Source organism: Mytilus edulis, chromosome 13 (genome assembly GCF_963676685.1).
Source record: "Mytilus edulis chromosome 13, xbMytEdul2.2, whole genome shotgun sequence".
In the NCBI taxonomy this organism is placed as follows: Eukaryota; Metazoa; Mollusca; class Bivalvia; order Mytilida; family Mytilidae; genus Mytilus; species Mytilus edulis.
Genome location: NC_092356.1, coordinates 39,547,761 through 39,573,791, shown reverse-complemented (window position 1 = coordinate 39,573,791; position 26,031 = coordinate 39,547,761). Strand labels below are relative to the sequence as shown.

General features: G+C 31.9%; 1 protein-coding gene across 1 annotated transcript in view; it reads left to right on the top strand.

Moving 5' to 3' along the window:
- Positions 1 to 26,031, top strand: part of LOC139501253 (uncharacterized) — a 599,145-nt gene that overhangs the window by 57,023 nt on the left and 516,091 nt on the right. The window contains exons 26-43 of the mRNA XM_071290273.1: positions 773 to 946; positions 1,707 to 1,857; positions 3,065 to 3,217; positions 6,316 to 6,467; positions 7,125 to 7,263; positions 7,628 to 7,843; positions 8,207 to 8,273; positions 8,906 to 9,069; positions 13,288 to 13,415; positions 15,422 to 15,569; positions 16,219 to 16,470; positions 18,234 to 18,276; positions 19,001 to 19,155; positions 20,038 to 20,129; positions 20,410 to 20,458; positions 23,578 to 23,814; positions 24,592 to 24,646; positions 25,617 to 25,786. Coding sequence (XP_071146374.1) covers positions 773 to 946; positions 1,707 to 1,857; positions 3,065 to 3,217; positions 6,316 to 6,467; positions 7,125 to 7,263; positions 7,628 to 7,843; positions 8,207 to 8,273; positions 8,906 to 9,069; positions 13,288 to 13,415; positions 15,422 to 15,569; positions 16,219 to 16,470; positions 18,234 to 18,276; positions 19,001 to 19,155; positions 20,038 to 20,129; positions 20,410 to 20,458; positions 23,578 to 23,814; positions 24,592 to 24,646; positions 25,617 to 25,786 — 2,545 coding nt within the window. The remainder of the gene's footprint in view (positions 1 to 772; positions 947 to 1,706; positions 1,858 to 3,064; positions 3,218 to 6,315; positions 6,468 to 7,124; positions 7,264 to 7,627; positions 7,844 to 8,206; positions 8,274 to 8,905; positions 9,070 to 13,287; positions 13,416 to 15,421; positions 15,570 to 16,218; positions 16,471 to 18,233; positions 18,277 to 19,000; positions 19,156 to 20,037; positions 20,130 to 20,409; positions 20,459 to 23,577; positions 23,815 to 24,591; positions 24,647 to 25,616; positions 25,787 to 26,031) is intronic.

Below are 26,031 nucleotides of genomic sequence, written 5' to 3'. Positions count from 1 at the left end.
TTATGAAGTTTCTCCCTTTCTCTACTCCTCCTTGACAAAACAAAATGTCCAGAACGTCTGGTCAATTAATGAATGGAATACATACTACAGATAACATGTTTAACTAAAAGTGCACATAACTTTGCAACCACTCATCAGTAATTTTTTTGGTAAATGCACGTTTTTGAATGATTACTGAACACTTTTCAAAATTACGGAAAATTTGATAGATTGTTACTGATTGTGTCAAAAGGGGTTGGCATCTATGTATCTTTGATAAAAGGAAAAAAATCTCACGTCAAAAGTAAACGGTTGAATATGCCCTTAAGAAGAGGAAGTAGATTTATTATAATGAAGATTTGGAAAAATCTAGCTGAATATTAACAAGATTTGAATTGGTCTTTTGATGATTAGATAGATTAACAGAAAATAAAGAGGAAAGAATGCAAGAGTCATCAAGAAATTGTACTTGTATATTCTTTGAAATTTTGTTTATGTCTGATATATAGTTATCTGAATATTGATGGTTAGCATATGACCATGCTATGTTCGATCTACAACAGAGGCCACATTATTGTTTGCTTGCAATCAAATCCAAATGAAATCAAATTATTGTCTTGATAGTCAATAATGTAGCAGCGATATTGTTAAACTTATTTTGAAAAAATTAACCAATCGTTAAAAATTGTGTTCTTTGATATGTTGTAAAAAAAACCATACTTAAATTTTGTTCAACTTATATTGTAAACGTGTAACTTATGCAGTTTAGATTTATGTTCTTATTTATTTTTAGGTTGCAGCAGGAGAACCTATTGGAAAAGCAACTCAATCATCTTGTGATAATCATATTAAGGTGATATTTCGCAAAAATGGAGGGAATATCGATCCAACAGGATTCATGCAAAAAAGAAAAATTGAACTCCAACCTTGGCTTCAAAAATGTGATGATTACAAATTAGTTTTTCTGGTGAGATCCCTGTGTATTATATATGTATTCATTAGTTTTGTCTTTTTATTCTCACCTGGTCAGATGAGCTTTCTCATTACAAGGTGTCCATTACCTGTCGACCAGCATTTTTTAACCGTATTCTATAAACCTGTTACTTTGCCAATTATAAATGAACTCAGCAATATCATGATATCTTTAAATTTGTTAAATCTATTTTAAAACAACCATGGATACAGTTACATGGCTAAAAATCTATCCTATGTAAAAACGCAGTTTTGGCATATATCTTAACATCTTCCCAAGCCAAGGGTTATGATCCACTCCCCTCCTCTCCAACCTTGGCGGATTGAGAGAGAATTTCGGATCTTCGAGGTAATGATTTTCATTGGTTGGTGTCGTTACTGGCTGCATCCAATCAAAAGGCGCCTATAACATGATCACGTGTAAATGTAAAAATTGCCACATGCTGATTGTGCAACAAGTCTTTACCCCCCTACCCCTCCCACCCCAATTACAAATGTTGGCTTAATCTGCCAAGGGTGGAGAGGATGAGAGTGGATCGTAACCCTTGGCTAGCAAATATGAGCATTATATCTCAAAAAATTTAGCCGTTAGAGGAAAATTGACATTGTAAAGTACTCCTCATTTTAATGTTTACTTTTGTTGTTGGGTATCTGTCTCATTGATGTACACACACCATCTCCCAATATCTATGCTGTAAAAGGAACTTAGAGATGACATATAACTCACATCTTATTTATTTAATTATTAAATTTAGGATGTTACCATTGACTCAGGCTCAGTTATAGGTGCACTCGGAAAGCTCCTTAAAGATACAAGTCCTAGTTTAGAAAATGAAGATGCAGAAACTGAAGACATGCCAGAATTAAGCGGTGATTCTCCAGGCACAGATGTTGAAGAAATCAAGGGTATGATATCTTAAAAAAAAATAATTATATAGGCTTTACTGTCTATCTTAAATTGTTTGAAAGAATATTAACATTATATATCTAAGAACTTTTAAAAATATGATGAGAAATTGTTTTTCAACAGGCTGTTAGTTTTCTTGTTTAAATTGTTTTACATTTGGTTGGGGCCATCTGTAGTTTACTAGATAGTGTTAGTTTTGATAGTTGTTGAAGGCTGCACAGAAACCGTTAATTAGTTTCTTACATCTACATACATTATTTGGCCACTTGTGGATAGTTTTCTCATTTGTAGTCATGCAGCTTATTTTGAGCTCAGGCTCGGGTTATTTTCTTTAAAAGTTGTGTCCTAAAATTAACTACAATAGAAGATTCACAAATGAGATTTTTATCATAAAATATTTTCTAGTCTACAATGTTGTTGAGCAAAATAAAATCTAAAGAGTCTAGTTAATTATGCCCCACCTACGATAGTAGAGGGGCATTATGTTTTCTGGTCTGTGCCTCCGTTCCTTCGTCCGTCCCACTTCAGGTTAAAGTTTTTGGTCAAGGTAGTTTTTGATGAAGTTGAAATCCAATCAATTTGAAACTTAGTACACATGTTCCTCATGATATGATCTTTCTAATTTTAATGCCAAATTATAGTTTTGACCCCAATTTCATGGTCCACTGAACATAGAAAATGTTTTGATTAAAGGTTTTGGTCAAGGTAGTTTTTGATGAAGTTTAAGTCACATCAACTTGAAACTTAGTATACATTTTCGCTATGATATTATCTTTCTAATTTTAATTCCAATTTAAAGTTTTGACCCACATTTGAAGGTTCACTGAACATGGAAAATTATAGTGTGAGTGGGGCATCCGTGTACTATGGACACATTCTTGTTTTGTATATGTGTTCATAGTTTGCAAGTTTTGATTTTTTTAGGGTCATATTAAAAGCATGGTGTCCTAGACATAGGTATTCCTATTTAATTCCACTTTGTCTATTATATAAATCAATTTTTCGAAGAATGTATTCTTTCTGTACATATTTCATGGTACATGTATATCATTGTATGATAATGTGTAGCAATTTTTTTTTAATTGGAAGGTGTTTTAAAAACTCAAAATCTTAGCTTAACATGGAGCCCTTATTTATGTACATATGTATTTATCTCTTGTGTTTGATATTAATGTATAACTTCCTTGATATTCTTTTTTTTTAAAGAAAACAGTGAGAGCATGTTTGGAAAGCTAAAAACATTTGCCAGTGGAAGCGGTGGAGAATCAGATGCAACTGATATGTCCGGTGGATTTGATTGGACTGGTGGAAATGGTGTGTCAGAAGGAGGTTCAGGGTCTGGTGGATTCAATATCAAAGGTAAAGCTCTTAATTAATCCCTTAATTCTATGATATTATTACTTTTAAAGTATTTCTGTATTTGCCTTGTTATTGGTCCTCAGCAATAACAAGGCCAATACAGAGAAACACATAATAGTATCTTTATTAATTAACTACAGTGTTACAATATTTTTCTTATTTCATTTCACAAGAGATAAACTTTAACCTTGAAGTGGAACTATCCAAAATTCAGTATTTTTATAAGATGCAATATCTTAGTGATCAGTGGTGCAGTTTCTAGGTGTCTTAAGCATTTTCTCATCTGATGAATTTTTCTACCCTTTCCAGTCACTATAAAGTGTTACAGGGACTTTCTATACTTAGTATAGAAAGTCCCTGAGTGTTACAACTTAAATTTAGACGCAACACATAAATAGTAATTGGAAAGGTGCTTCCTTGCATGTGTAATGCAGAAACAAATTGAATATAAAAAGAATAATGTAGGAGTTGAAAATGATAAAACTATCCATAAGCCAACTGGCCAAAGAACGAAGATTTGCACATTAACAGAACACATATGTCTGGTTCGGCTTTAAAAATACATGACGACTTACAAAACACAAGAAGCGAAAGTAAACAGTAAATCGATCAATTTGTGGCTTCATGAAATTATGAGGTTGACAGGAAATGAACTCTTTGATAATCTACTAGTTCCCCAAACGTGAAATAATTCCATCGTCAGCTTTCAAAATGTTTTTAAATGAATGTGACCGTCTTTAGCCTAAAATATATGCCACACTGAATGTTTCAGCATGTTTATGGTGAGTAAATGAAAACTGCGTCTTCCAAACAACTGTTTACTTTCAGTTTGTGTTTATCGTGACTTTCGATCTAAAAACTAGAGACATTCCCAAATGCTGTTCTGACCAGATAAGAATTTGACCAATACAGAAAAAAATCTATATTGGCCGTGTTATTCTGTATTGGCCGAGTTGACACCTTAATTTTTATTGCATAGGCAGTTTGCATCATATTAAGACCAAATAACAGTGCTGTTAATTAATAATACCTGATATGCAGTATTTGATGGCCAATATAACCTCTTTCTTCTATTAAAGGTCTCAGAAAGGGACATATAAGTATGCTAATCTGCTGGCAGCAGCTGCATGAAAAAAACAATGTGTATTGACTTTTTCAGTCATGTGTATTTTCTTTGATGATAAATAGGATAAGTTTATTTGGTATGTTTGATTCTTGCAAGGTCTACATGTACACCAGACAGGATTCACCTGACCTCATCCCTATTTTAGGATCAGTAATCAAGAAGACATGAGGGCTTTTCCAGAATTAATTGTAGGGGTGGGGGGGGGGGGGGGCACTTTTATTATTAAAATTTGATGGGTGGTAGTTATTTAAGTAAAATTGCTTGAACATTTAAATGAAATATCCAAATTAAATTGTATGCATGGTTGGGTAAAAAAAAAGTGCATTCCTTAATTTCGATTTTAAGCCCTCAACCCGAATTCCGATATCGGGATCGTAAAACTAGTCAAAATACCGATTTTCACCAAATATACCAGAAAAAATTATTGTTTACCGAGTTTTTTTTCAATTTTTTAAAATCTATAATTTTATCTGGGGACATATTATGACAAGTTAACAACCCTACGCTAATCAACATTCACATTAGGTGTCATAATTAGTTGTTGTATGTAATCAGATTACCTAATGGGTCTTGACAGTCCTCAAAATTAATTTGTAAACTCAAATTTGGTAAGACAGCCTTTCAATTTTAATCAATTTATCATACAAGTGAAAGACATAATAGTGTATTTGGTATTTAATAATGTCCATTGCCATGAAATAGTGTCCTTCAAATGGACAGATTTTTACTGTAAAAGATATGAAATAGTGTCTACCCACAGGACAAATTTTCATAGAATTTGCTATTAGATTTTTTCTTCCAAGGGAAGTAATACAAAGGTCATTAAAAAGTTTTATTATACTTGAATTCTAATTGAAATATGAAGGAATGATGAGAAATTGATTAATATACAAATGTAAACAAACAAATAATGGATGGAAGTGCATGAATATAGAGAAATTTAAGTTCTTAGAAATTCCCAGCAAATGGTAATGACAATGAAAGAATAACAATAAGAAGGAAGTGTAAAATCAAATCTGAAAAACTTAACTATATTTATTATGTCAGAGAAGAAGGCAATAGAAAATAAATAATGTCCACTGTTTGCAACGTTTGCCGTAGTTCCACAACAAAATCATAATTAACTGAAAGATGAGAACTGTAATGAACTCTCAAGAAAACATCGTTTATCTTGAAATCTGTTAAATTTTCATTTTTGAAACCAGACGTCGTGTGTCTGTTGATTTAAAATCGACGCCATTTTGTATTCACTTCTACAGTGTTACTGTATAAGCCTCCCCCGGTAAGAGCACCTCTGAATACAAAGAAAGATAACTCAAATTTTATCAATTTTCTCATTGATACTTATAGGACTAAATCAAAATCTGTATTCATCCTTCTAACTTTAGGACATGTAGTTTTAGGTCCTTTTGAGTCATGGTTCATAGATAAGAACGTCTTTGGAGGAAGAAAAGGGGGGTCTCTACTTTGAATCCTTTATTTTTAATGCCATTTTTCTCTATTCTTCAGTTATTTTTAAATTTTAAAATTTAACAGTACAAGAATCATGCAAATAAAAGAAACCAAGGCCTACAAGCTCATCATTAGTATACCAAAAAAAAAAGAAGAGAACTGAGAGAAAAGTTGCTAAAATTGTAACCCTTAAAAATCTGGTCACGCGCTTAACCCCCCATGGAGATTTTCAAAAGTTGGCAGGTCTGTTGTCATGCAAGTATCATCTAAACTTGACATCATTTCATGTGTATTGTTCAACCTTAAACCAGGTAATATATCATGGTTAATTACCCAATGGAACAGTTGTTAAAAAAAAGTGAATGTCAAACTTTGGATGGTAAAGTTTAAAAAAAATAAAAATGTTATAGACCTTATAATAAATTTACATATTGCTCTTTGCTCATATTAATTGGTTATTGATATATGAATAAAGTTTTTGTTCTTCCTTTATGACTTCTTCTTATGACTATATTTAAAGATGCATTTAGTGTTTTGCTGAAGAAGGCAAACAGTTTTCTCAAGAAGTTCTCCCTGAAGAAATTAAGAATGGGAACAATTATTGATTTTCTTGACAAACTTGGAATGGATGAGTCGAAGGAACAGATGGCAGGAGTAATAAAAACAATTAAGGTAAGAATATAAAAAAAATTCTGTACATACAGTTAAACCAGCCTTTACAGTCATCTGCCTCTTAGGGTCACTTTCAGACCCTCCCTTTGATAGTAGAGGGGCATTATGTTTTCTGGTCTGTGGGTTCCTCGTCTGTTCGTCCGTCTGTCCCGCTTCAGGTTAACGTTTTTGGTCAAGGTAGTATTTGATGAAGTTGAAGTCCAATCAACTTGAAACTTAGTACACATGTTCCCTATGAAATGATCTTTCTAATTTTAATGTCAAATAAAAGCTTTGACCCTAATTTCACAGTCCACTGAACATAGAAAATAAGTGCGAGTGGTGCATCCTTGTACTATGAACACATTCTTGTCTCTATGATTTAACTCATTTCAGGGTTCAGCACCCCTAAATTTTGCACAAAATCATCATTTGAACTGTTAACAAAAAACTTCTTTCTTACAATTTGAACGAGTGACAAATCCTTTTTTGCGATGGAAACCTTCAGAAACTATTCTAATCTGAACCCCCTCCCCTTAAACAAAAAACAAATCTGCCAACTTCAAAGAACCATTAGATAAATGGAAAGAATAGGAGGTTGCATTTTAGTTACTATGAGTAATACATTGAACAGGAACAGTTTGAAAATGTTTTATGTTAATTTACATTGTGTTGTAGAGGTTAATAGACAATAAGCCTTGTTTCAACCCCCAGCAGGCCACTGATGATGAATTAGAGGAGGAATTAATGGAACGAGGTCAAAAGACTGGTGGAAGTAGGGATCAGATGATAAAAAGACTTCTAACAAATAGCAATCGTAAGTATTTTTATCTCAAATATTTCTTGTATTTTTATGTTTGTGTGTAAAAAAGTTTGGGATAACTTTATGCCATTTGGATTAAAAATTACATAAAAGGAGAGACATAGTGGTCACTTGTATTTAGTATGCAGTTGTATTAGCATTAGCTCATTTCCAAAGAGATTGCTTAACTCTGTACTTTCAGTCATGGTTCATTGACTTAATATTTGCATCACTTACATGTTACAGAATTGTTATTTTAATTTCTCATTAGCATTATCAAAATAACAAAAAGGAGAGACATATTTCTGAGGAAACGGTTTATTGGTTTTTTATTTCCCAAAAAATATCAATTTTTTTAATTATTAAATATTTTTTTTAGGATGTCCTCTCCTGTCAGCCTTGCTTCCATCAGATTTGTATTGTACTTTTGATTCTATGTGTATGGGTGTGGAATGCTGTATAAATGTGAAAGTACTGGTTTTCCTTCGCACTGTAAAGGTATTTGCTAGACTTGATCCTGACAAGATGGACTTTCATTTTGGAGTGGATGAATATAAAGGAACTGTTTCTTTTGGCAGTGGATCATTGACTGATGGTAGTATTTAATTTACTCAATACTGAATTTTAAAAATCACCACACATTGCCATTAAAAAAATTACTCAATTAAGACACCATGTTGTACTTAAAAGAATGACTAATTACTTCATATGGGGTCAGTAGTTTGAAGGTGATGAGTTGTAATATTTTAGCAATTTTCTTCAGATCTGCTTCCTTTTTGTCAAAACTTTATTTTAATATGATGTAGGGAAAACAAATATTGTCACACTTTTCTCAGGTGTTACGAATAGATCTATGGACATAATAAAAAATGCAATTTCTTGTCAATTTTGAAGTGTTGTTGCTTTATAATTCTGTTGGAATTGGTCATTAACATTTATACTTACCTCTATATTTTAGGTATAGAAAAAGACATTGATACAGGGATAGAAATTTCAGTTGCTGGTGGAATTAAAGTTATTCTGAGGTAAAAAGTGAAAACTATCTGCATGTCTATTTCAGGATTTTTTGGGAGATATTGTCAGAGAAGCAAAAATCTAAGCTCCTACAAACTATAACGTTGAGGAAAATGTACAATCTTCTCTAAAGAGTCTTTTTTCATTCTAAGTTCAAGGGAAAGCAAATGATTGGAAAACTAAATTTTTAATAACAAGCCTATTGAGACATTGGAATATTAGAAAATACTTTTGATTTCTTTTTATGCCCCCCTGACACAAAATTTCAAAGGATATATTGATTTACCCCTGTCCGCCCATCAGTTTGTACATCAATCAGGAAATAGATACATGGTTTGTCCAGCCATATTTTTGTACAGTTTTTTAGCAACAGCTTTAATATTTTGTTGGATGTTTCTTTACATAATAAAAGTGTGCATGTCCACCAGATTTAGATTTTTAAATATTCTTAGCATAATGCCAGGTATTTGAACTTGGTCATATTTTTTGTACTAAGAGTCGGACAGTTAATATTAAATATTCACAAAATCTGTGCAAAGAGCATGCATTTGTGGCAAGAGGTCAAAATCATGTAATTCATGTCTAAATCTTGAAAGTTGGCGGATATGTGAATGTTATATTTATACAAAATTTTTAATTTTAGTGTTAAAATCAGATTAGTGGAAAAAGTCTTTATTGTAACTGCTGGGTTAGGATTTTGTAATGCAGATGATTTGAGTAACTGCCTTGTTAATCTAGAATTCCTCAAAGATGCCAGAATACCTTTTCCATCTGTAGATGCTAATGGAAATTTAGTGTGGCCTAAAGGTATTGTAAAATCTTTTAGAATGAAAACTTGTTTACCTATTAGGCCAAAAAAAAAATATATGTCTGTTTACGGTTACCCGACCGACCCTATTTTGAGCGCCGACCCTAGGCCATTTTATTTTCGTTGTAAAGTGAAAAATAAACTGAACTCGTGTTAAAAGTTTAGATAGTGTTGCCTGATACATCCCAATGTTCATAATCATGAATATGATTGCTGTTTTAAGGAAATTCGCAACTCCTGTGATGAAATACACATTTTGCCGCCATTTTTTTCCAATCAATAACAGGGAAATAATCCAATCATAAAAAATACGGGTGAACTCTGCCCATGACAACTCGGACCACGGCAAGACGGACTGCACAACTCAAAATCATGGCGCAAAAAAATAAAATGGAAATACCGACCTACCTACCCTATTTATTTTGATGATGTAACCTTAAACAGACATATTTTTTTTGGCCTTACTAATAATTTGTATTCTTACATGAAATGGCTGTGTCTAAAAAATTTGGTTGCATTTTTCTCCAGATTCAAGAATTAAGTTTTATAGAAAATGTTAGTATTCTATACAAAGCTTTTTTTAATTAATTGCACATTCACTTTGTATATATAGAATACTGGTAGCAGAGGTGCCATTACAGCATGGTTTATAAACAATGTATATACTTGTGTAACTTCTATTATTAAAGGGCACTAGCTGTCATATTCATGTTCACCGATTTTAATCAATTTTTCTCATATTTGATTTATAACTATGTAAAACATTTATCTAAACTATAAAAAGTCTAAAATGAACAATAAACAGGGCACTGGCATGAAAATATGTAGCTTTGTTTCGTGTGTATTTTAAAGTCTAGACGCCATCTTATTAACCATTGAGTTGACCTTTAAAGTCATCCTATGACCATACAAGCGATGTAAACATAAACATAGATATAAATAGATTAAGCAAACTAGTGCTGATGGATTTTTCTAGGTCTATCTACTCAATTTTATATTATTAGCTCACCTGGCCTAAAAGGCCATGTGAGCTTTTCTCATCACTTGGCGTCCGTCGTCGTCGACGTCGTCGTCGTCGTCGTCGTCGTCTGTCGTCGTTAACAATTTTTCAAACATCTTCTCCTCTGAAACTACTGAATGGATTTGAATGAAACTTAACATGATTGTTCCTTAGTATATCCTGCACAAAATGTGCGCTTCGATTTTTGATCCGTCAAAAAACATGGCCGCCGTTACTTAAAATAGAACATAGGGGTCAAATGCAGTTTTTGGCTTATATCTCAAAAACGAAAGCATTTAGAGCAAATCTGACATGGGGTAAAAATGTTCATTAGGTCAAGATCTATCAGCCCTGAAATTTTCAGATGAATCAAACAAACCATTGTTGGGTTGCTGCCACTTAATTGGTAATTTTAAGGAAATTTTGCAGTTTTTGGTCATTATCTTGAATATTATTATAGATAAAGATAAACTGTAAACAGCAAAAAAGATCAGCAAAGTAAGATCTACAAATAAGTTAATATGACCAAAATTGTCAATTGACCCCTTAAGGGGTTATTGTCCTTTAATGACAATTTTTCACAATTTGTTCATCATATTTGCTAACTTTAAAAAATCTTCTCCTCTGAAACTACTGAATGGATTTGGTTAAAACTTAGCATGGTTGTTCCTTAGATTATCCTGCACAAAGTGTGTGCTTTGATTTTTGATCCGTCAAAAAACATGGCCGCCGTTACTTAAAATAGAACATAGGGGTCAAATGCAGTTTTTGGCTTATATCTCAAAAACGAAAGCATTAAGAGCAAATCTGACATGGAGTAAAAATGTTCATTAGGTCAATATCTATCAGCCCTGAAATTTTCAGATGAATCAAACATCCAATTGTTGGGTTGCTGCCACTTAATTGGTAATTTTAAGGAAATTTTGCAGTTTTTGGTCATTATCTTGAATATTATTATAGATAAAGATAAACTGTAAACAGCAAAAAAGATCAGCAAAGTAAGATCTACAAATAAGTTAATATGACCAAAATTGTCAATTGACCCCTTAAGGGGTTATTGTCCTTTAATGACAATTTTTCACAATTTGTTCATCATATTTGCTAACTTTAAAAAATCTTCTCCTCTGAAACTACTGAATGGATTTGGTTAAAACTTAGCATGGTTATTCCTTAGATTATCCTGCACAAAGTGTGTGCTTTGATTTTTGATCCGTCAAAAAACATGGCCGCCGTTACTTAAAATAGAACATAGGGGGCAAATGCAGTTTTTGGCTTATATCTCAAAAACGAAAGCATTAAGAGCAAATCTGACATGGAGTAAAAATGTTCATTAGGTCAATATCTATCAGCCCTGAAATTTTCAGATGAATCAAACATCCAATTGTTGGGTTGCTGCCACTTAATTGGTAATTTTAAGGAAATTTTGCAGTTTTTGGTCATTATCTTGAATATTATTATAGATAAAGATAAACTGTAAACAGCAAATATGATCAGCAAAGTAAGATCTACAAATAAGTCAATTTGACCAAAATTGTCAATTGACCTCTTTAGGAGTTATTGCCCTTTAAAGACTTTTTTCACAATTTGTTCATCATGTTGACTTACTTTAAAAAATCTTCTCTTATGAAACTGCTGTATCAATTTCAGCCAAACTTAGGCTAAATGAGTTTCAGAGTTTCAGAGTATCTAGTATAAATTTTATATTTCATTTCCTTGTATGTCAAGAAACATAGCTCCTATGGCTAAAATAGAACATAGGAGAAAATGATTTTTTTTTTTGCTTTTGAAGAAAATAGGACGATTCAAAGAACATTTAAATAAATTGAAAAGCCAAAATAATCATTGATGAGAGATTAAACCAAAAAAATTCAGGTGAGCGATTCAGGCTCTTGAGAGCCTCTTGTTGACTTTCTCATCACTTGGCGACCGTCATTTGTCGTCCGTCGTCGTCGTCGTTAACTTTTACAAAATCTTCTCCTCTGAAACCACTGGGCCAAATTAAACCAAACTTGGCCACAATCATCAATGGGGAATTTAGTTTCAAAATTTGTAGGGTGACCTGGCCAACCAACCAAGATGGCCACCATGGCTAAAAATAGAACATAGGGGTAAAATGTAGATTTTTGCTTATAACTCACTCTGAAACTAAAGCATTTAGAGCAAATCTTACATCGGTAAAATTGTTTCATCAAGTCATCATCTATCTGCCCTGAAATTTTCAGAAAACCGGTTGTTGGGTTGCTGCCCCTGAATTGGTAATTTTAAGGAAATTTTGCTGCTTTTGGTTATTATCTTGAATATTATTATAGATGGAGATAAACTGTAAACAGCAATATTGTACAGCAAAGAAAGAGCTACATATAAGTCAACATGACCAAAGTGGTCAATTGACCCCTTAAAGAGTTATTGACCTTTTTAGTCAATTTTTACCAATTTTCATAAATTTTGTAAATTTTTACAAAGTATTTTCCACCGTCACTTCTGGGCCACGTTCATTATAGATGTAGTATAGTTGTAAGCAGCAAGATTGTTCAGAAAAATAAGATCTACAAACACATCACCATCACCAAAACACAATTTTGTCATGAATCCATCTGTGTCCTTTGTTTCATATGCACATATACCAAGGTGAGCGACACAGGCTCCTTAGAGCCTCTAGTAGCTATTGCCCCTTTAATATATATAAGACACATAGTACTTTATTCAGATAATCCATTAATTCCACCTTGTACATGTAGCTATTGAAACTTTCTTTTTTTGCTTCTACTTTACATATATAAAATTCCTGATTTTATGTATCTGAATTTCATCTATTATTTGATTCTACTTATCACTTAATGTTTTAAGTGTAATTAAAAATCAGGATTGATTGATTGGTGTTTAATGCCACTTTAAACACTTGTGCAATTTATGTCAGTCAATTTTGTTTTGGTGGAGGAAGCCACATTGTTGGGAGAGAACCAAATCTGATAATCATAGTTAATGAAGATTGGAATAGAGTGCACCTGCTCTGTTTAGGATTTCGAACGCACAACTTCAGTGTTGACTAGCTAGCGATACAACAGTTCAATTACTTAGAACACTGGACCACTGAGGCCCCTATGAATCAGGAAGACACGTGTCTTGCATTAAGTACACAATGAGTTTGTATTTTATTCTATTAGGGATTAGTATTATTTTCTTCTTGAGTTTTAAGATCTGTACATTTTTTTTTCAGTTAATTTACAAGACGCATTTAATACAACAGGAATGATAGAGGATTTGAAGAAAGAAGCTAAAGAAGTGTTGAAAAAAACTTTGGAAGAATTCCAAGAAAAGTTAATTGAAATTTTGGGAATAAAAGAGGTACTTTTAACTTTTAATAGTGTAGCCATGCTTTCCCTTTCTTATAAATAATGCCTTTAAGCTGTATTTACAGTCTTCGCGCTAAACATTTGAATCCTAAAGCCCAATTTTACCAAATTTTTAGTTGGATTCAGTTGGCTTGTAGAGAAGAAGTTCACAAGCCGGTGTCATATGGTATTTTGAACCCCCTAAAAAGTGAACCCGGGGTCAAAATACCATGCGGTAAAATGACCCCCGGGTCATTATACCATATGGTATTTTGACCCCGGGGTCATTTTTCACATATGGTATTTTGAACCCCCCTGCGGTATATTGAACCCCCCTGTTTTTGATAAATAGTATTGCCGATAATCTTATTTACAATTTATTGGCTATCATTTTTTTTAATTTGTGGTTTTAAGTAGGGGGTTCAATATATCACAGGGGGGTCAAAATACCATGGCTAAGCAAAATTTTCAAAATATCTTTTCCAGCATGTTTAACATGAAGTCTATTTATGAAATTTGTTAGCTCAATTAGTAGAGGGGTGACTTGCTGTGCAATATATCCCAGGATTATAATAATAGTATTATCAAAAAACAAATTATCCTCTCCAACAACAAAATTTATGGTGAATAATAGTTTAAATAGCATGGGTTTGTTGTGGATATTATTGTTATTATGGTATTATGTCTTAAGGTTTCTGAAATGTGGAAGTGCACTACTCCATTAGTTTTGATGGGGGAGTGATGGGTTACTGTACATATTTCTTTTCTCTTCGACTACAAAAAGACTTCAGAGTTATCATGAAATAATTCTTGTTGATTTACCACTTATTAAATAAGTAAACAAGAGTGCACACGCTGAAATGTCTCGCCTTCTATACTAATCATTGATATTATGTTGATAGTCCTAAGTATAAAGTTAAGCTTTGTAACAACTGTCAAATAAACTTAACATTAACCAAGATAACTAAACAAAGACCAATGAACCTTGAAAATGAGGTCAAGGTCAGATGAACCATGCCAGGCAGACATGTACAGCTAACAATGCTTCTATACAACATATATAGTTGACCTATTACTTATAGTTTAAGAAAAATAGACCAAAACACAAAGACTTAACACAGTGCAATGAACCGTGAAAATGAGGTCACGGTCAAAGAAAACCTGCGCGACTGACATAAAGATCATAAAATATTTCCATACACCAAATATAGTTGACCTATAGCATATAGTATTAGATAAAAAGACCAAAACTCAAAAACTTAACATTGACCACTGAACCATGAAAATGAGGTCAAGGTCACATGACATCTGCCCGCTAGACATGTACACCTTACAATCATTCCATACAACAAATATAGTAGACCTATTGCATATAATATGAGAAAAACAGACCAAAACACAAAAATTTAACTATAACCACTGAACCATGATAATGAGGTCAAGGTCAGATGACACCTGCCAGTTGGACATGTACACCTTACAATCCTTCCATACACCGAATATACTAGCCCTATTGCTTATAGTATCTGAGATATGGACTTGACCACCAAAACTTAACCTTGTTCACTGATCCATGAAATGAGGTCCAGGTCAAATGAAAACTGTCTGACAGACATTAGGACCTTGCAAGGTACGCACATATGAAATATAGTTATCCTATTACTTATAATAAGAAAGAATTCAACATTACAAAAAATTTGAACTTTTTTTTCAAGTGGTCACTGAACCATGAAAATGAGGTCAAGGACATTGGACATGTGACTGACGGAAACTTCGTAACATGAGGCATCTATATACAAAGTATGAAGCATCCAGGTCTTTCACCTTCTGAAATGTAAAGCTTTTAAGAAGTTAGCTAACACCGCAGCCGGATCACTATCCCTATGTCGAGCTTTCTGCAACAAAAGTTGCAGGCTCGACAAAAAATGTGACTTCTTTGAAAAACAAATACTGTTCTAATGTTTTCTCTATAAGTTATGTATATTGTGTGAAGTCTATCATTAAGTTATATTTTCCCAGATACTTGGTTATTTGACTACCACTAAACCTTGCTCCAGACCACATAATATGACATCTACACAAATAACAAAGGAACTGAAGGCAAGGGAGCTTAATTCAACAGGTACAAGAGGAGAAAAAGTTCGACGCATCTTACAGGATGATAGAAGTAAGGCTTAATCTCTTCATAGAATTTTTTGTTTAACTCTTTTTGTACAAACAAATATTTTTCAATGAGTGTGTAATAGTTTACATACTAACTTCTAATACTAATACAATTCAGAGATTGAAGCGTTTGGAATACTAATGTCCAATTCAACTTCTGAGTCCTGGATCCATATGTCGATTACAGTTGATGGTGTGTCAACTATGTATTTTTGGAATTTTGCTCTTGAACTTAGAAAATTTGATACTGCTTAGTAAGGGAACATGCCTCATCAGATGTTCAAGAAACAGTACATTTTAAAATTAAAATGGACATGTAAGTGGGGCACTATAGTTTACCAACAAATAATAGAGTAATTCTCCTTTGGACTTTCAGCATGAAACTCCTACTTTCTTTGTTAGATTTTATTGAATCTAAATTGTACATATTTGTCAGATCCTAACATGAAGACTGACACATTGAAAGAACAGCCTAAATGTTGACAAATATAAAAAAGAGGATGTGGTATGATTGTCAATGAGACTACTCTCCACAAAAGACCAAAATGACACAGACATTAACAACTATAGGTCACTGTACCCAGATAACTAGAAGACAAACTTTTTATTACTAGCTCAATAAGATCTGTTCTTCACAATTTCATATTTTTTAGCCTGTCAACTGAATGGAAAAACATGGATGTTGCCAGAAATTACCAGCAGTACATTACAAAAGCATATGTACTACTCTGTGTCTCCTGACTGTCAACGTATCGATGCCTGTGTTGACTTTTCAATTGAAGTTTTCAAAAACGTGATAACAAAGGCTTTCAATGCCTTTGTTGAAATAGATTTCTGCAGCTTTGTGTTGAAATATGGTTTTGAAGGAATGAATGATTCAATAATACTCATAGACTATAATTGGGGTAAGTTTAATTATCTCTCTGATAACCTATATAGCTAAACACCTTAAGCTTAATGTTTTTTATCAAAAACTTTGGGGTCATTTTTTTTTGACAATGTGATCAGCTTAGGTAATCAATTTCTAAATATCACTTCACATGCATAACATAAACTATAAGTTTTGATTGCTCTGACAGGGCTTGTTGAAATACACATTTGGAGCTTTAAACAATGCAATTACAATACACAAATAGGATATAAATTAAAACCATATTGGTGAAGTGTGAAATTCAGTTATCTGGGTTCAGTTTAAACTGACTTAACTCAGTACAATATTTTATTAAGTCCCTCAGATGAATTAGCTGTAGGCTTATAGTAATCATCTTGTCTGTATGTCTCAAAAGAGTTTTTGTAGTGTGTATATGTACAAAAATTTTTAAAAGCTTTAAATCTTCTTGAAGTTCGGGGATGAAACTTCGGACAAATAACCACTTCTAGAAGGTGTGTCACATATACAAAAGAAAACCTTACAATGAAAGTCATGGTCAAAAACTTAGTACAAATTATTCAATTCAAAGAAACCACAAAATTAATTTGTGTGATGCATGATAGTCTTCAAATGATGTTAAACCTCTCTTGAGGTGGGTTATATTGCAATTACTATGTCCAACTGTTTGTTCTTCTGTCTGTTCATTTATCCTACACATACATGTACTTTTATCAAACTTATCATTCTAATCTCAGGAACTTGTATAAAACAGAACAACTTTATATTTTGAAAGCAGCTTAACAGTGATAAGTTTATGTTTTATTATAAATTCAGAAACTATTGTTTGCATTTATTTTTGTTATTTTTGAAGAATGGACAAAAATGCAAGACTAATTTTTATGATTTCCAGGAAATTTGCATACTGGTCCGAGAACACAATTATTTCGTAGTGCATTTCTTTTAGAACATAAATGAAAATTTAAAAAATCCCATCTGCGCTTTCTCAAAGAAACTTTTGACAGTGTGTTGTACTACTTTTGGGACAAATTATATCAAAATTATAGAAAACTTCATCGGCTCTAACTCAAAATATGGACAATTTTATGTTTAAGGTGTCTTGAAATCTTTTGACAGCTTCCGAAGTGCTAATTTTCAACTTTTTTCAGCTGGACCAAATCACTACTTTCCTTTAAAATTCTGGAACCAAATTTTTTTACAGTGTAATTTCACCCCCCTACTTGCAATTTGAGGCATTAAACATGGAGAAATAAATTTGGAAGGGGTATACAAATTAATGGCAAGTAACCCACTGTCAACACTAGGGACTATATTCGTGAACAACGAAAATCAAGGGACGACAATTGTGGTCTCGGACCTACTAATGTACATGTATGTATTAGATACCTGAATGCAAGTTTTTTTTTATTATTAAATTGCGACACTCATCTAGTTGCATTATTCTCAATGATAAAGTCTTCGTAATGATTTCTGAATTTAAAGTAGTTAAAAGTTTGAAGTTTCTGTGAATTCAGAAATTATAGTGTGCAGTAATATTACTGCAGATTTTGGAGAATGGACTAAAATGTGAGATTCATTTTTACATTTTCAGCAAAACCTTCATACAGTTTATGTATGGGATAAAAGAATGTGACTTCTTACTATTGTGATACATTCAGTCACATTTTGTGTATTTATAATAAAAACCTTGCAATTATTTCTGAATTTACAGTATTTGCTTTAAATGATACGTGGGTTAATTGGCATATGAAAAAAATACAAGCATTTTTATAATTACAGGTCAGGTTGAAAGATATTCAGTTACAGATAATATTCATATTTTGTAAGTTTATATTCGGATCACTGGGTATGAACACACTGCATGTTGTTGCATTGTAGATCTGAAACAAATATTTATCAAAGTCATTGTTCTAAACTTATTTAGTGTTGGTTGCAACCCTGTATAGAAGATTTTAATATAAAAATCATGTCATAAACAGTACAGGGATCACATACATTATCAGGTGCAATGCCAAAAAGAAAAAAACCAATTTGTATAGATTTATCTATAAATTAGAGAAATGATATATATCCCACACAATACAAAATGAAACATTTTATTTGCTCATTTTTAAAAGATTACTTTTTGTGGATGTTGCCAGGAAGTTGCATGGCAACATTTCCGTAGATTTTACTTTTGCCGGTTTATACTTAATTTATTGGTATTTACTGAGAACCTTTTGTGAATATTTAAATATATTTACCTATTTGAAAGATGTAAGTAATGTCTAATAATAAAAATACAAATTGATTATTCTGTAAGAAAATTTGCAAGATTTTTACTGCTTTTTTGGCTAAATAGGTGCAATTTAAGTACTATGACATTATTGATCTTTAGTGAAAGAAACTGAAATGTAACTGCATGACTTGTTAAATATTTTAATATAACATATAATCCAACTTGCTCAGGTCCATAAAATTACATACGATTCTTATATTTTATCTCAATGTTTATTGCATCATAGATTTTCTATGTACTTAATTCCTTGGTTAAAATGTGTTGACAGGGTCAAAGTAGATAAAGATGATGATAAGAAAGTCTTTAAAGTAGATTTTGGAATGAAACTGTGTATAGCAGGAACCTGTATACTTGATGATACAATGTTTGTTCAGGATATGGAGATTCCAATACCAATATGTAATGAAAATTTTACATGGCCAGGTAAAACCCTTACTCAGTCTAGTGGGTTTATGCAATATGTTTGCATTGTTTGTCTGTTTCAATAAAAGTTAAATAAAAAACTCCCATGTGTACAACTCTTGCCTGAATTTTGTGTAATTTTTACGCTCCATTTATGGGCATTATGTTTTCTGGTCTGTGCATCTGTTCGTCCATCTGTTTGTTTGTCCGTCTGTCCCGCTTCAGGTGAAAGGTTTTTGGTGGAGGTAGTTTTTGATGATGTTGAAGTCCTATCAACTTGAAACTTAGTAAACATGTTCCCTGTGATATGATCTTTCCAATTTTAATGCCAAAATTAGAGATTTTACCCAATTTTCATTGTTCACTCAACATAGAAAATGATAGTGCGGATGGGGCATCTGTGTACTTGGGACACATTCTTGTTTCTCATAGGTTTATATCAGCAGTGTCTTTAACAATTGGTATAATAAGTGCTTTTGAAATATTTTTAACGAGTTATGCCCCTTAGAAATATTAATTGGAAAACACACTGAATTTGCTCTAAAGCATTCATTTCTCTAAGATATTTTTAAATAACCAAACAAAAGTGTATTTTTACATGTCCATTTATGGGAAGTATTATATACCGTTGCTGTCTGTCCATCTGTGGTCTACATGTCATACAATGACTCAAAAACTCGTTAACCAATATCATGAAATTTTTAAAATTATTTATATTTATATCTAAGCCCAATTTCGATATTTATAAATGCAAGATGCATCTTTTACTGAAAATTGTCATAAATTTGTTGAAATATTTGTCACTGAACAGTATGCAGGCAACAATTGCTCATATGAAATTTGAATTTCTATTTTACTTAGATGACTTTTTTGTGCTATACAGTCTTTATAAATTATTTTCAGGTGGGAATTCTATTTCTGATATGATAGATGCTATAGGTGGCAGACTAACAGCAGAAGCATTCAATATAATTTTAAGAAAGTTGGGAATCTATGTAAGTTTGTATACTGTAGTACTAGTGATCAAAATTAGTGTTTTTAAGAAAATAAGAAATTAGTTTAAAGGAATTACTGTCGTTCCTCAATACTTGTGATTTTTACTTTCATACACAAATCAAATCTTTTTATAATGACAAATGTAAATGAGTGGAAATACTGCCTACAGCATAAACCTGAGACTGATACATAAATTTATTGAATTCTTCTAGCTTAAATAAATATTTTATAATTATAACCCACAAAAAACACACTTGTCATTCTTTATTTTGCTTTCAGAGTATATTAACAGACACTTCAACCTGTGATTTACCTGAAACTGGACAAGGTAATTTTTGAACTTTGGAAGATCACTTCTATATGAATTGTGTATAGAGTCTGCCACACCACATAGTTTATTATCGTAATGTTTAATATTTCAAACCTGGACATAAGAAGTGTAACAAGCCTATTAAAATTTCAAAATATAGCAATATAGGGTAAATACATATTATTGTGGCCAACAGGATTAAGTGGTAGGATCTGATTCAAAGGAAAATACTGCATGCATTTTTCAAAATGTAAATATTACAACAGGCAAATAAATGTGTGGTAAATCAAAATGTATCCAATTGGTCACAACATGAAATTGGAGAAATATTTATATTAAATGAGAAAAATGCACTATTATGATATCAAGATGTACAATGAAAATTTATTTTCTACACCAGTTTTACGACTCAATTGTTGTTTATCATGAATTGATACATGCATAACTTAAACAAAATGTTAAAAGAAATGTAATATTAAAAGTGTCCTAAGGCCGTACCAATTTGATTCCTTGTTCGACGGACCCACCCGCACTTATTTTTTTTAAATCAGAATTTGTTTTTTTAATATATTCCCGCATCGGGAAATGTAATCATGTCCATTTCACGCAACGATTTTTTTTTGGAAATATTATAAAAAGATTATTAACACTTGTTTTAAAATGTCTTGCCTGTATTTAATGATTTTAAACTTATAAGCACCCCACCACACTGTGTAAATATCTGTGTAAAAATTTGATTAATCATTATACTCATATATCCCAAATTGGAGTGCTCCGATATAAATATATAACAGGAGAAAATGCCTGTACATTAGTTTTCTTCCCCCCTTACTTACATTCCCCATCAAAAAATGTTCGTTGTCAGAATAAAGTACGTAGAACTTCTGAAGGAGAAGAGTTGCCTTCAACTGTAATTATATTGCATGCTGGCGGAACAAAACTATCCATATCCACTGCATGTGGGGATTGTATCGGGGGTCTGTTGTTCCGTAGTTATCGTTTGTTGATGTGGTTCATAGGTATTTCTCCATTTGTATATATAAATTAAATCGTTGTTTTTCCTGTTTGAATTGTGAACACTAGTAAATTGGGGTCCCTTTTGCCCTTATAGCTTGCTGTTTGGTCTGGGTCAAAGCCCTGTGATAAAGGCAGAACTATGACCTGAATTTGTTATTATCACTGGTTAGGAACAACCCTCCCTTAGGCAAGAGGTCATTTTACTGTTGTAGAAAAGAAAATAGCATACATGTGACAGAGTTGTCAAGCCACAACTGGAGATTTGGAAATTTTCAGCTGGAGTTTGGGCCTCATAACTGGAGATTTTTTATCGACGTACTCAATGGTTTTTTTGTGTGTGTTTAAACTGCATATCTTCCTTTTTTGTTAAAAAAAAACAACAATGATTTCATACCTTCAAGCACCTGCATAGTAATTTTTACTCAGTAAAATAGAAGATAAGGGGGGGGTCAAATATTTATTCATCATATATAGTTCAAAGTTAAAGTGAACTTTAGTACCACTGCTGAACATGTTTGTAAAAGAAGGTGTTGAATTGATAGAGTTGTGGGCTTTCTGGTGGGTAGCTGTCTCCATATTTTTGGTCAAGTAATTAGGGCCCCATAGTCAGCTTTGCATGAAGTGTAGTAAGCATTGTCTTGACCCTTGGCACTGGACTTGCACCATTTTTAAATTTGGCTAGATACTGTGTCTTGCTGGGGTACATGTATTTGGTGATAACATGATACAGTTTGTATTTTATCAAATTATAAGACAAACACACTTATATAGGTATTCCATTGGCCTAGATAGAAGACAAGACATAAATATCATATTTGAGTTGATTTTATTGTCTTTGAGGTTCAGTATAAACTAAGTCTGTTTCATGTTTTCAACAGCATCACAATTTATAAAGTCGATGTTTATACAACTGTTCCATTGTCAGTATCACTTTTAATCATCCAGACATGTATATTTAACTAGCTAGTTGATTACTAGGTAAATGCCAATCATCTTTTATTGTTGTTTATACAGTCTATAATCCTCAACACCTTCATTAAATACTTGAGGCTATTTTCCTATTTACCTTTTTTGACACAATTTCCAATACAGGAAACTTCCGTTTTTCTCGGACTTTTCCCATATCAATTTAGAGTTTCTCGGACTTTTTCCCTGTCCGTATCTATTTTGTAAACAGAAATGTCTACTGAAATTTTTTCGAGATTGACATTTTCCAAAAACGGAAGATTTCAAATTTTAACGGGAGGGACGGAAGAGGGTCTGAAAAGCGGGAGATTTTAACTCCCGCCGGAAGAATCACATGTATGAAATAGAAAAAAACAAGGATTTGTATCCTTGGAAAAGCTTAGAATTTTTTACTTACAAAAGAGCAGAAATACATCATATTTGAAACAACTTCTAAAAGAGGGGTCCACTTATTTTGAATAATATAAAAGTAAATGATGTGTGCTAGCTAACATGGTTAAAGTCCATAAATATTACAAAATATTTGGACATGTTTTGACCATTAAATACCAGATAGATATATAGTTCTTGGGAAAATATGAGCCCTTTTGCACTAAAAAAGTGTTTTTTACCATGTTTACAAAAAAATATATTATAACTTATATTGACCCCTCATAAAGGGATATTTTATAAAATTGAGGGGTTGTTCCCAACCTGATTATGACTTCAATGGAGAATTGTCTCATTGGCACACATGCATATACCACATCTTATTATTCAATTATTTCTTGGTGAACAGGGAAATAACACTTCATAAATTAAAGAAATGTCAGAGTACAAGTGATAAATCAAGTTTTGATATTGTCAAAACCTACTATTGTATGTTTACAAAAAAAAATTATAATCGCTCGCCTTTCCTTTTCAAGCTTCGCCTCAAAAATTTTCAAATTAAATATTATGACAATTTTCAAATCGCTCACTTGCCCCAATTTTTGGAGTCCAAAAATCCGTAGAACAAGAAACAAGAAATGAAATGAAAAAACAACAAAAAAAATCCAAAAATATACCATGACATTTCATGTTTTTTTATGCTTGTAATTTTAAAAACATTTACAAATTTTACAGATAAGATTTTATAAGTTCTTAATATTACCAGTTGTTATTATATTTTGTAGACTGCACTTCTGTATTCAAGATTCCAAATGCCTTAAAAGGAATATTACAGTGTAAACTAACTGATAACTGTTTAGGACTAAGCTGTTGTGTTGGATTGAAATTCAAGCTTCCATTTAATGGAGATGATGTAACCTTTAATATTCCATTTGGATTTAAACTGAGTCCTTGTGATTTTGAAATCGAGATCAGTTTTGGTTCATACTATCATAAAACAGTTCTTCTCAATTATGACTGGGGTAAGTTTGGAAATTTATGTCATCTCAATTTTATAATTATCTTTTTAACATGAATATGAATACTTATTTCAATAATGAACTGATACCATACCATATATGTTTGAAATGGACCTAGAAATATGTAAAAACATTTGTATCAATGGCTCTGCTATGTTTCAAATGAAGCTGACCAGTTTAAGCATTATATGGGGCTTTATAAATCAGCACATAAAAAGCTTTAACTGAAAAAGCTATCAAAACATCAACTGCAGTATTCAACATCATAAATCCAGCAAATTTTAACACAGTGAAACAAGCTACCTTAAAATGTTTTTGGCATTAGGGATGACATCAAAAAATCAATGAAGGATAAAAAACTTAATTCAAATAGTTTGGGGGTGGGGGTCAAATTACTGCAAGTTTTGTATAAATTGACATTGGTATTACATATATCCTTATTGGGCAATCAATTTTTCCCAAATTAAGTTAAGAGGGGGGTAGGGGGGGTCAGTGAAAAAACTATATGAATTAAGTTTTTTATCCTTCATTGAACTTTTGATGTCGTCCCTTAGCTTAGCCAATGTCCATCATTTTGTAGAATAATGGTATTTATTCAGAATTGGGTTAGTTACTCTGTTAAAAGTTGTAAAGTAAACAACTTCAAACTAAGTTGAAAAGATATTTCCCTAAATATACTTTTATTGATTAATGGCACTAAAAGTAAACATATTTATTTTTTTTAAGATGCATTCCAAAACACCAAAAATAATATTAACAATTTTTTTTTTCAACTTTTAGGAGTAGAAAATGAGCTGCCAATTGGAATAGGTGACATTGCTCCTATTATAATAAGGTAAGGTTATCAATGAACATATAATCATCATATTGGTCTTTTAAATGCTGCAAGAAGAATGTTTTATATGTTCATTGAGTAATAATTACATTAGATGTATGTTTCATTATAATACGTTATTCTGAATGGCTACACTGCAATCTTGCATTAATCCTTAAGCAATTGATTACACAATAAAATTTATCATTCATAATTACACAGGGTCCCACAATAAAGTGCAACGGTAAATTAAAAAAAAACTTGATAAAAATTGTGTTTTCATGATCCTAGATAAAAAGTTTAATTATAAGTATTCAATTCTTCTTTTTGTAACTTCATAGGGTTGTAAAAGCGTTGACCGTGCGCACATTTTTAGTATGCAGCGCTTCATACAAAATGTACTTCTGTCAACGCTTTTGCACCCCAACGAAGCTACTAAAAGAAGCAATCAATTCTTAAATAAATAGCCAAGTCTACATACAAGTCTTTAGAAAATTTCTACTTCTTAAATGGTTTACGTTTACCCACAAAAAATATTATCCCAGGAAAAAGAGAAAAAAAAACAACACAGCAATAAATAATCCTGAATAAATGACAAAAAAAATCAAATTAGGGGGTTAAAAAATTAAGTGTTAACATATCTAAATGATTTTTTTCTGTCCAATTCTGTAGAATTAGAAGGAACTTTAAATTATGCTCTACCATATATCAAAAGATAAATATCAAAAGATAAATTAAACCCGCAAAGGAATGCAAAAACAAATATGTATTCATTATATTATTATATATATGATGTAGAAAAATTTGTATCTTTTTCCAAATGTTAAAATTGTCTATGAAACAACTATTAAACTGTGTTTACAACCCCCCGCCCCCCTATAAAAAAAAGATCTGATAATTTGCTAGTATTACAAACCATAAAAAAAACAGATATAACAGACAGAAATCATGCTAATTGGTTTTTTTTAATATGTATAATATATATTTGAAGATACAAAGTTGACAAATTAGAAGAAGGAAAAGGATTTGTGATAGATCTGAAGATAGATATATGCATCCCAATGGATAATGTTAAGTATTGCTTCCCAGAAAATGGTCTTCAGGTTTTAAACCAGCATGAAATTCCAATTTGTTCCAGAAATTTTACAGGTTTGATTCCAGGTAAGCTGAAGTTGATTAATTTTGTTGATTGTTTCTTGTGAGTATATCTGCCAAAACAATAGCTGTGATAGATTAATGCTATCTAAATGAGAAAAGTTTAATTAATTTAGAATAACTGGGTTTAGTAGTATGTAGTTTTCAATTGTTCCTTTATAAGTTTTAATATCCAAATAATATTTCATTATTCCTGTATGAATTATATTTACAAAAAAACTATTCCTTCGAATCTTCAAATACAATACTGT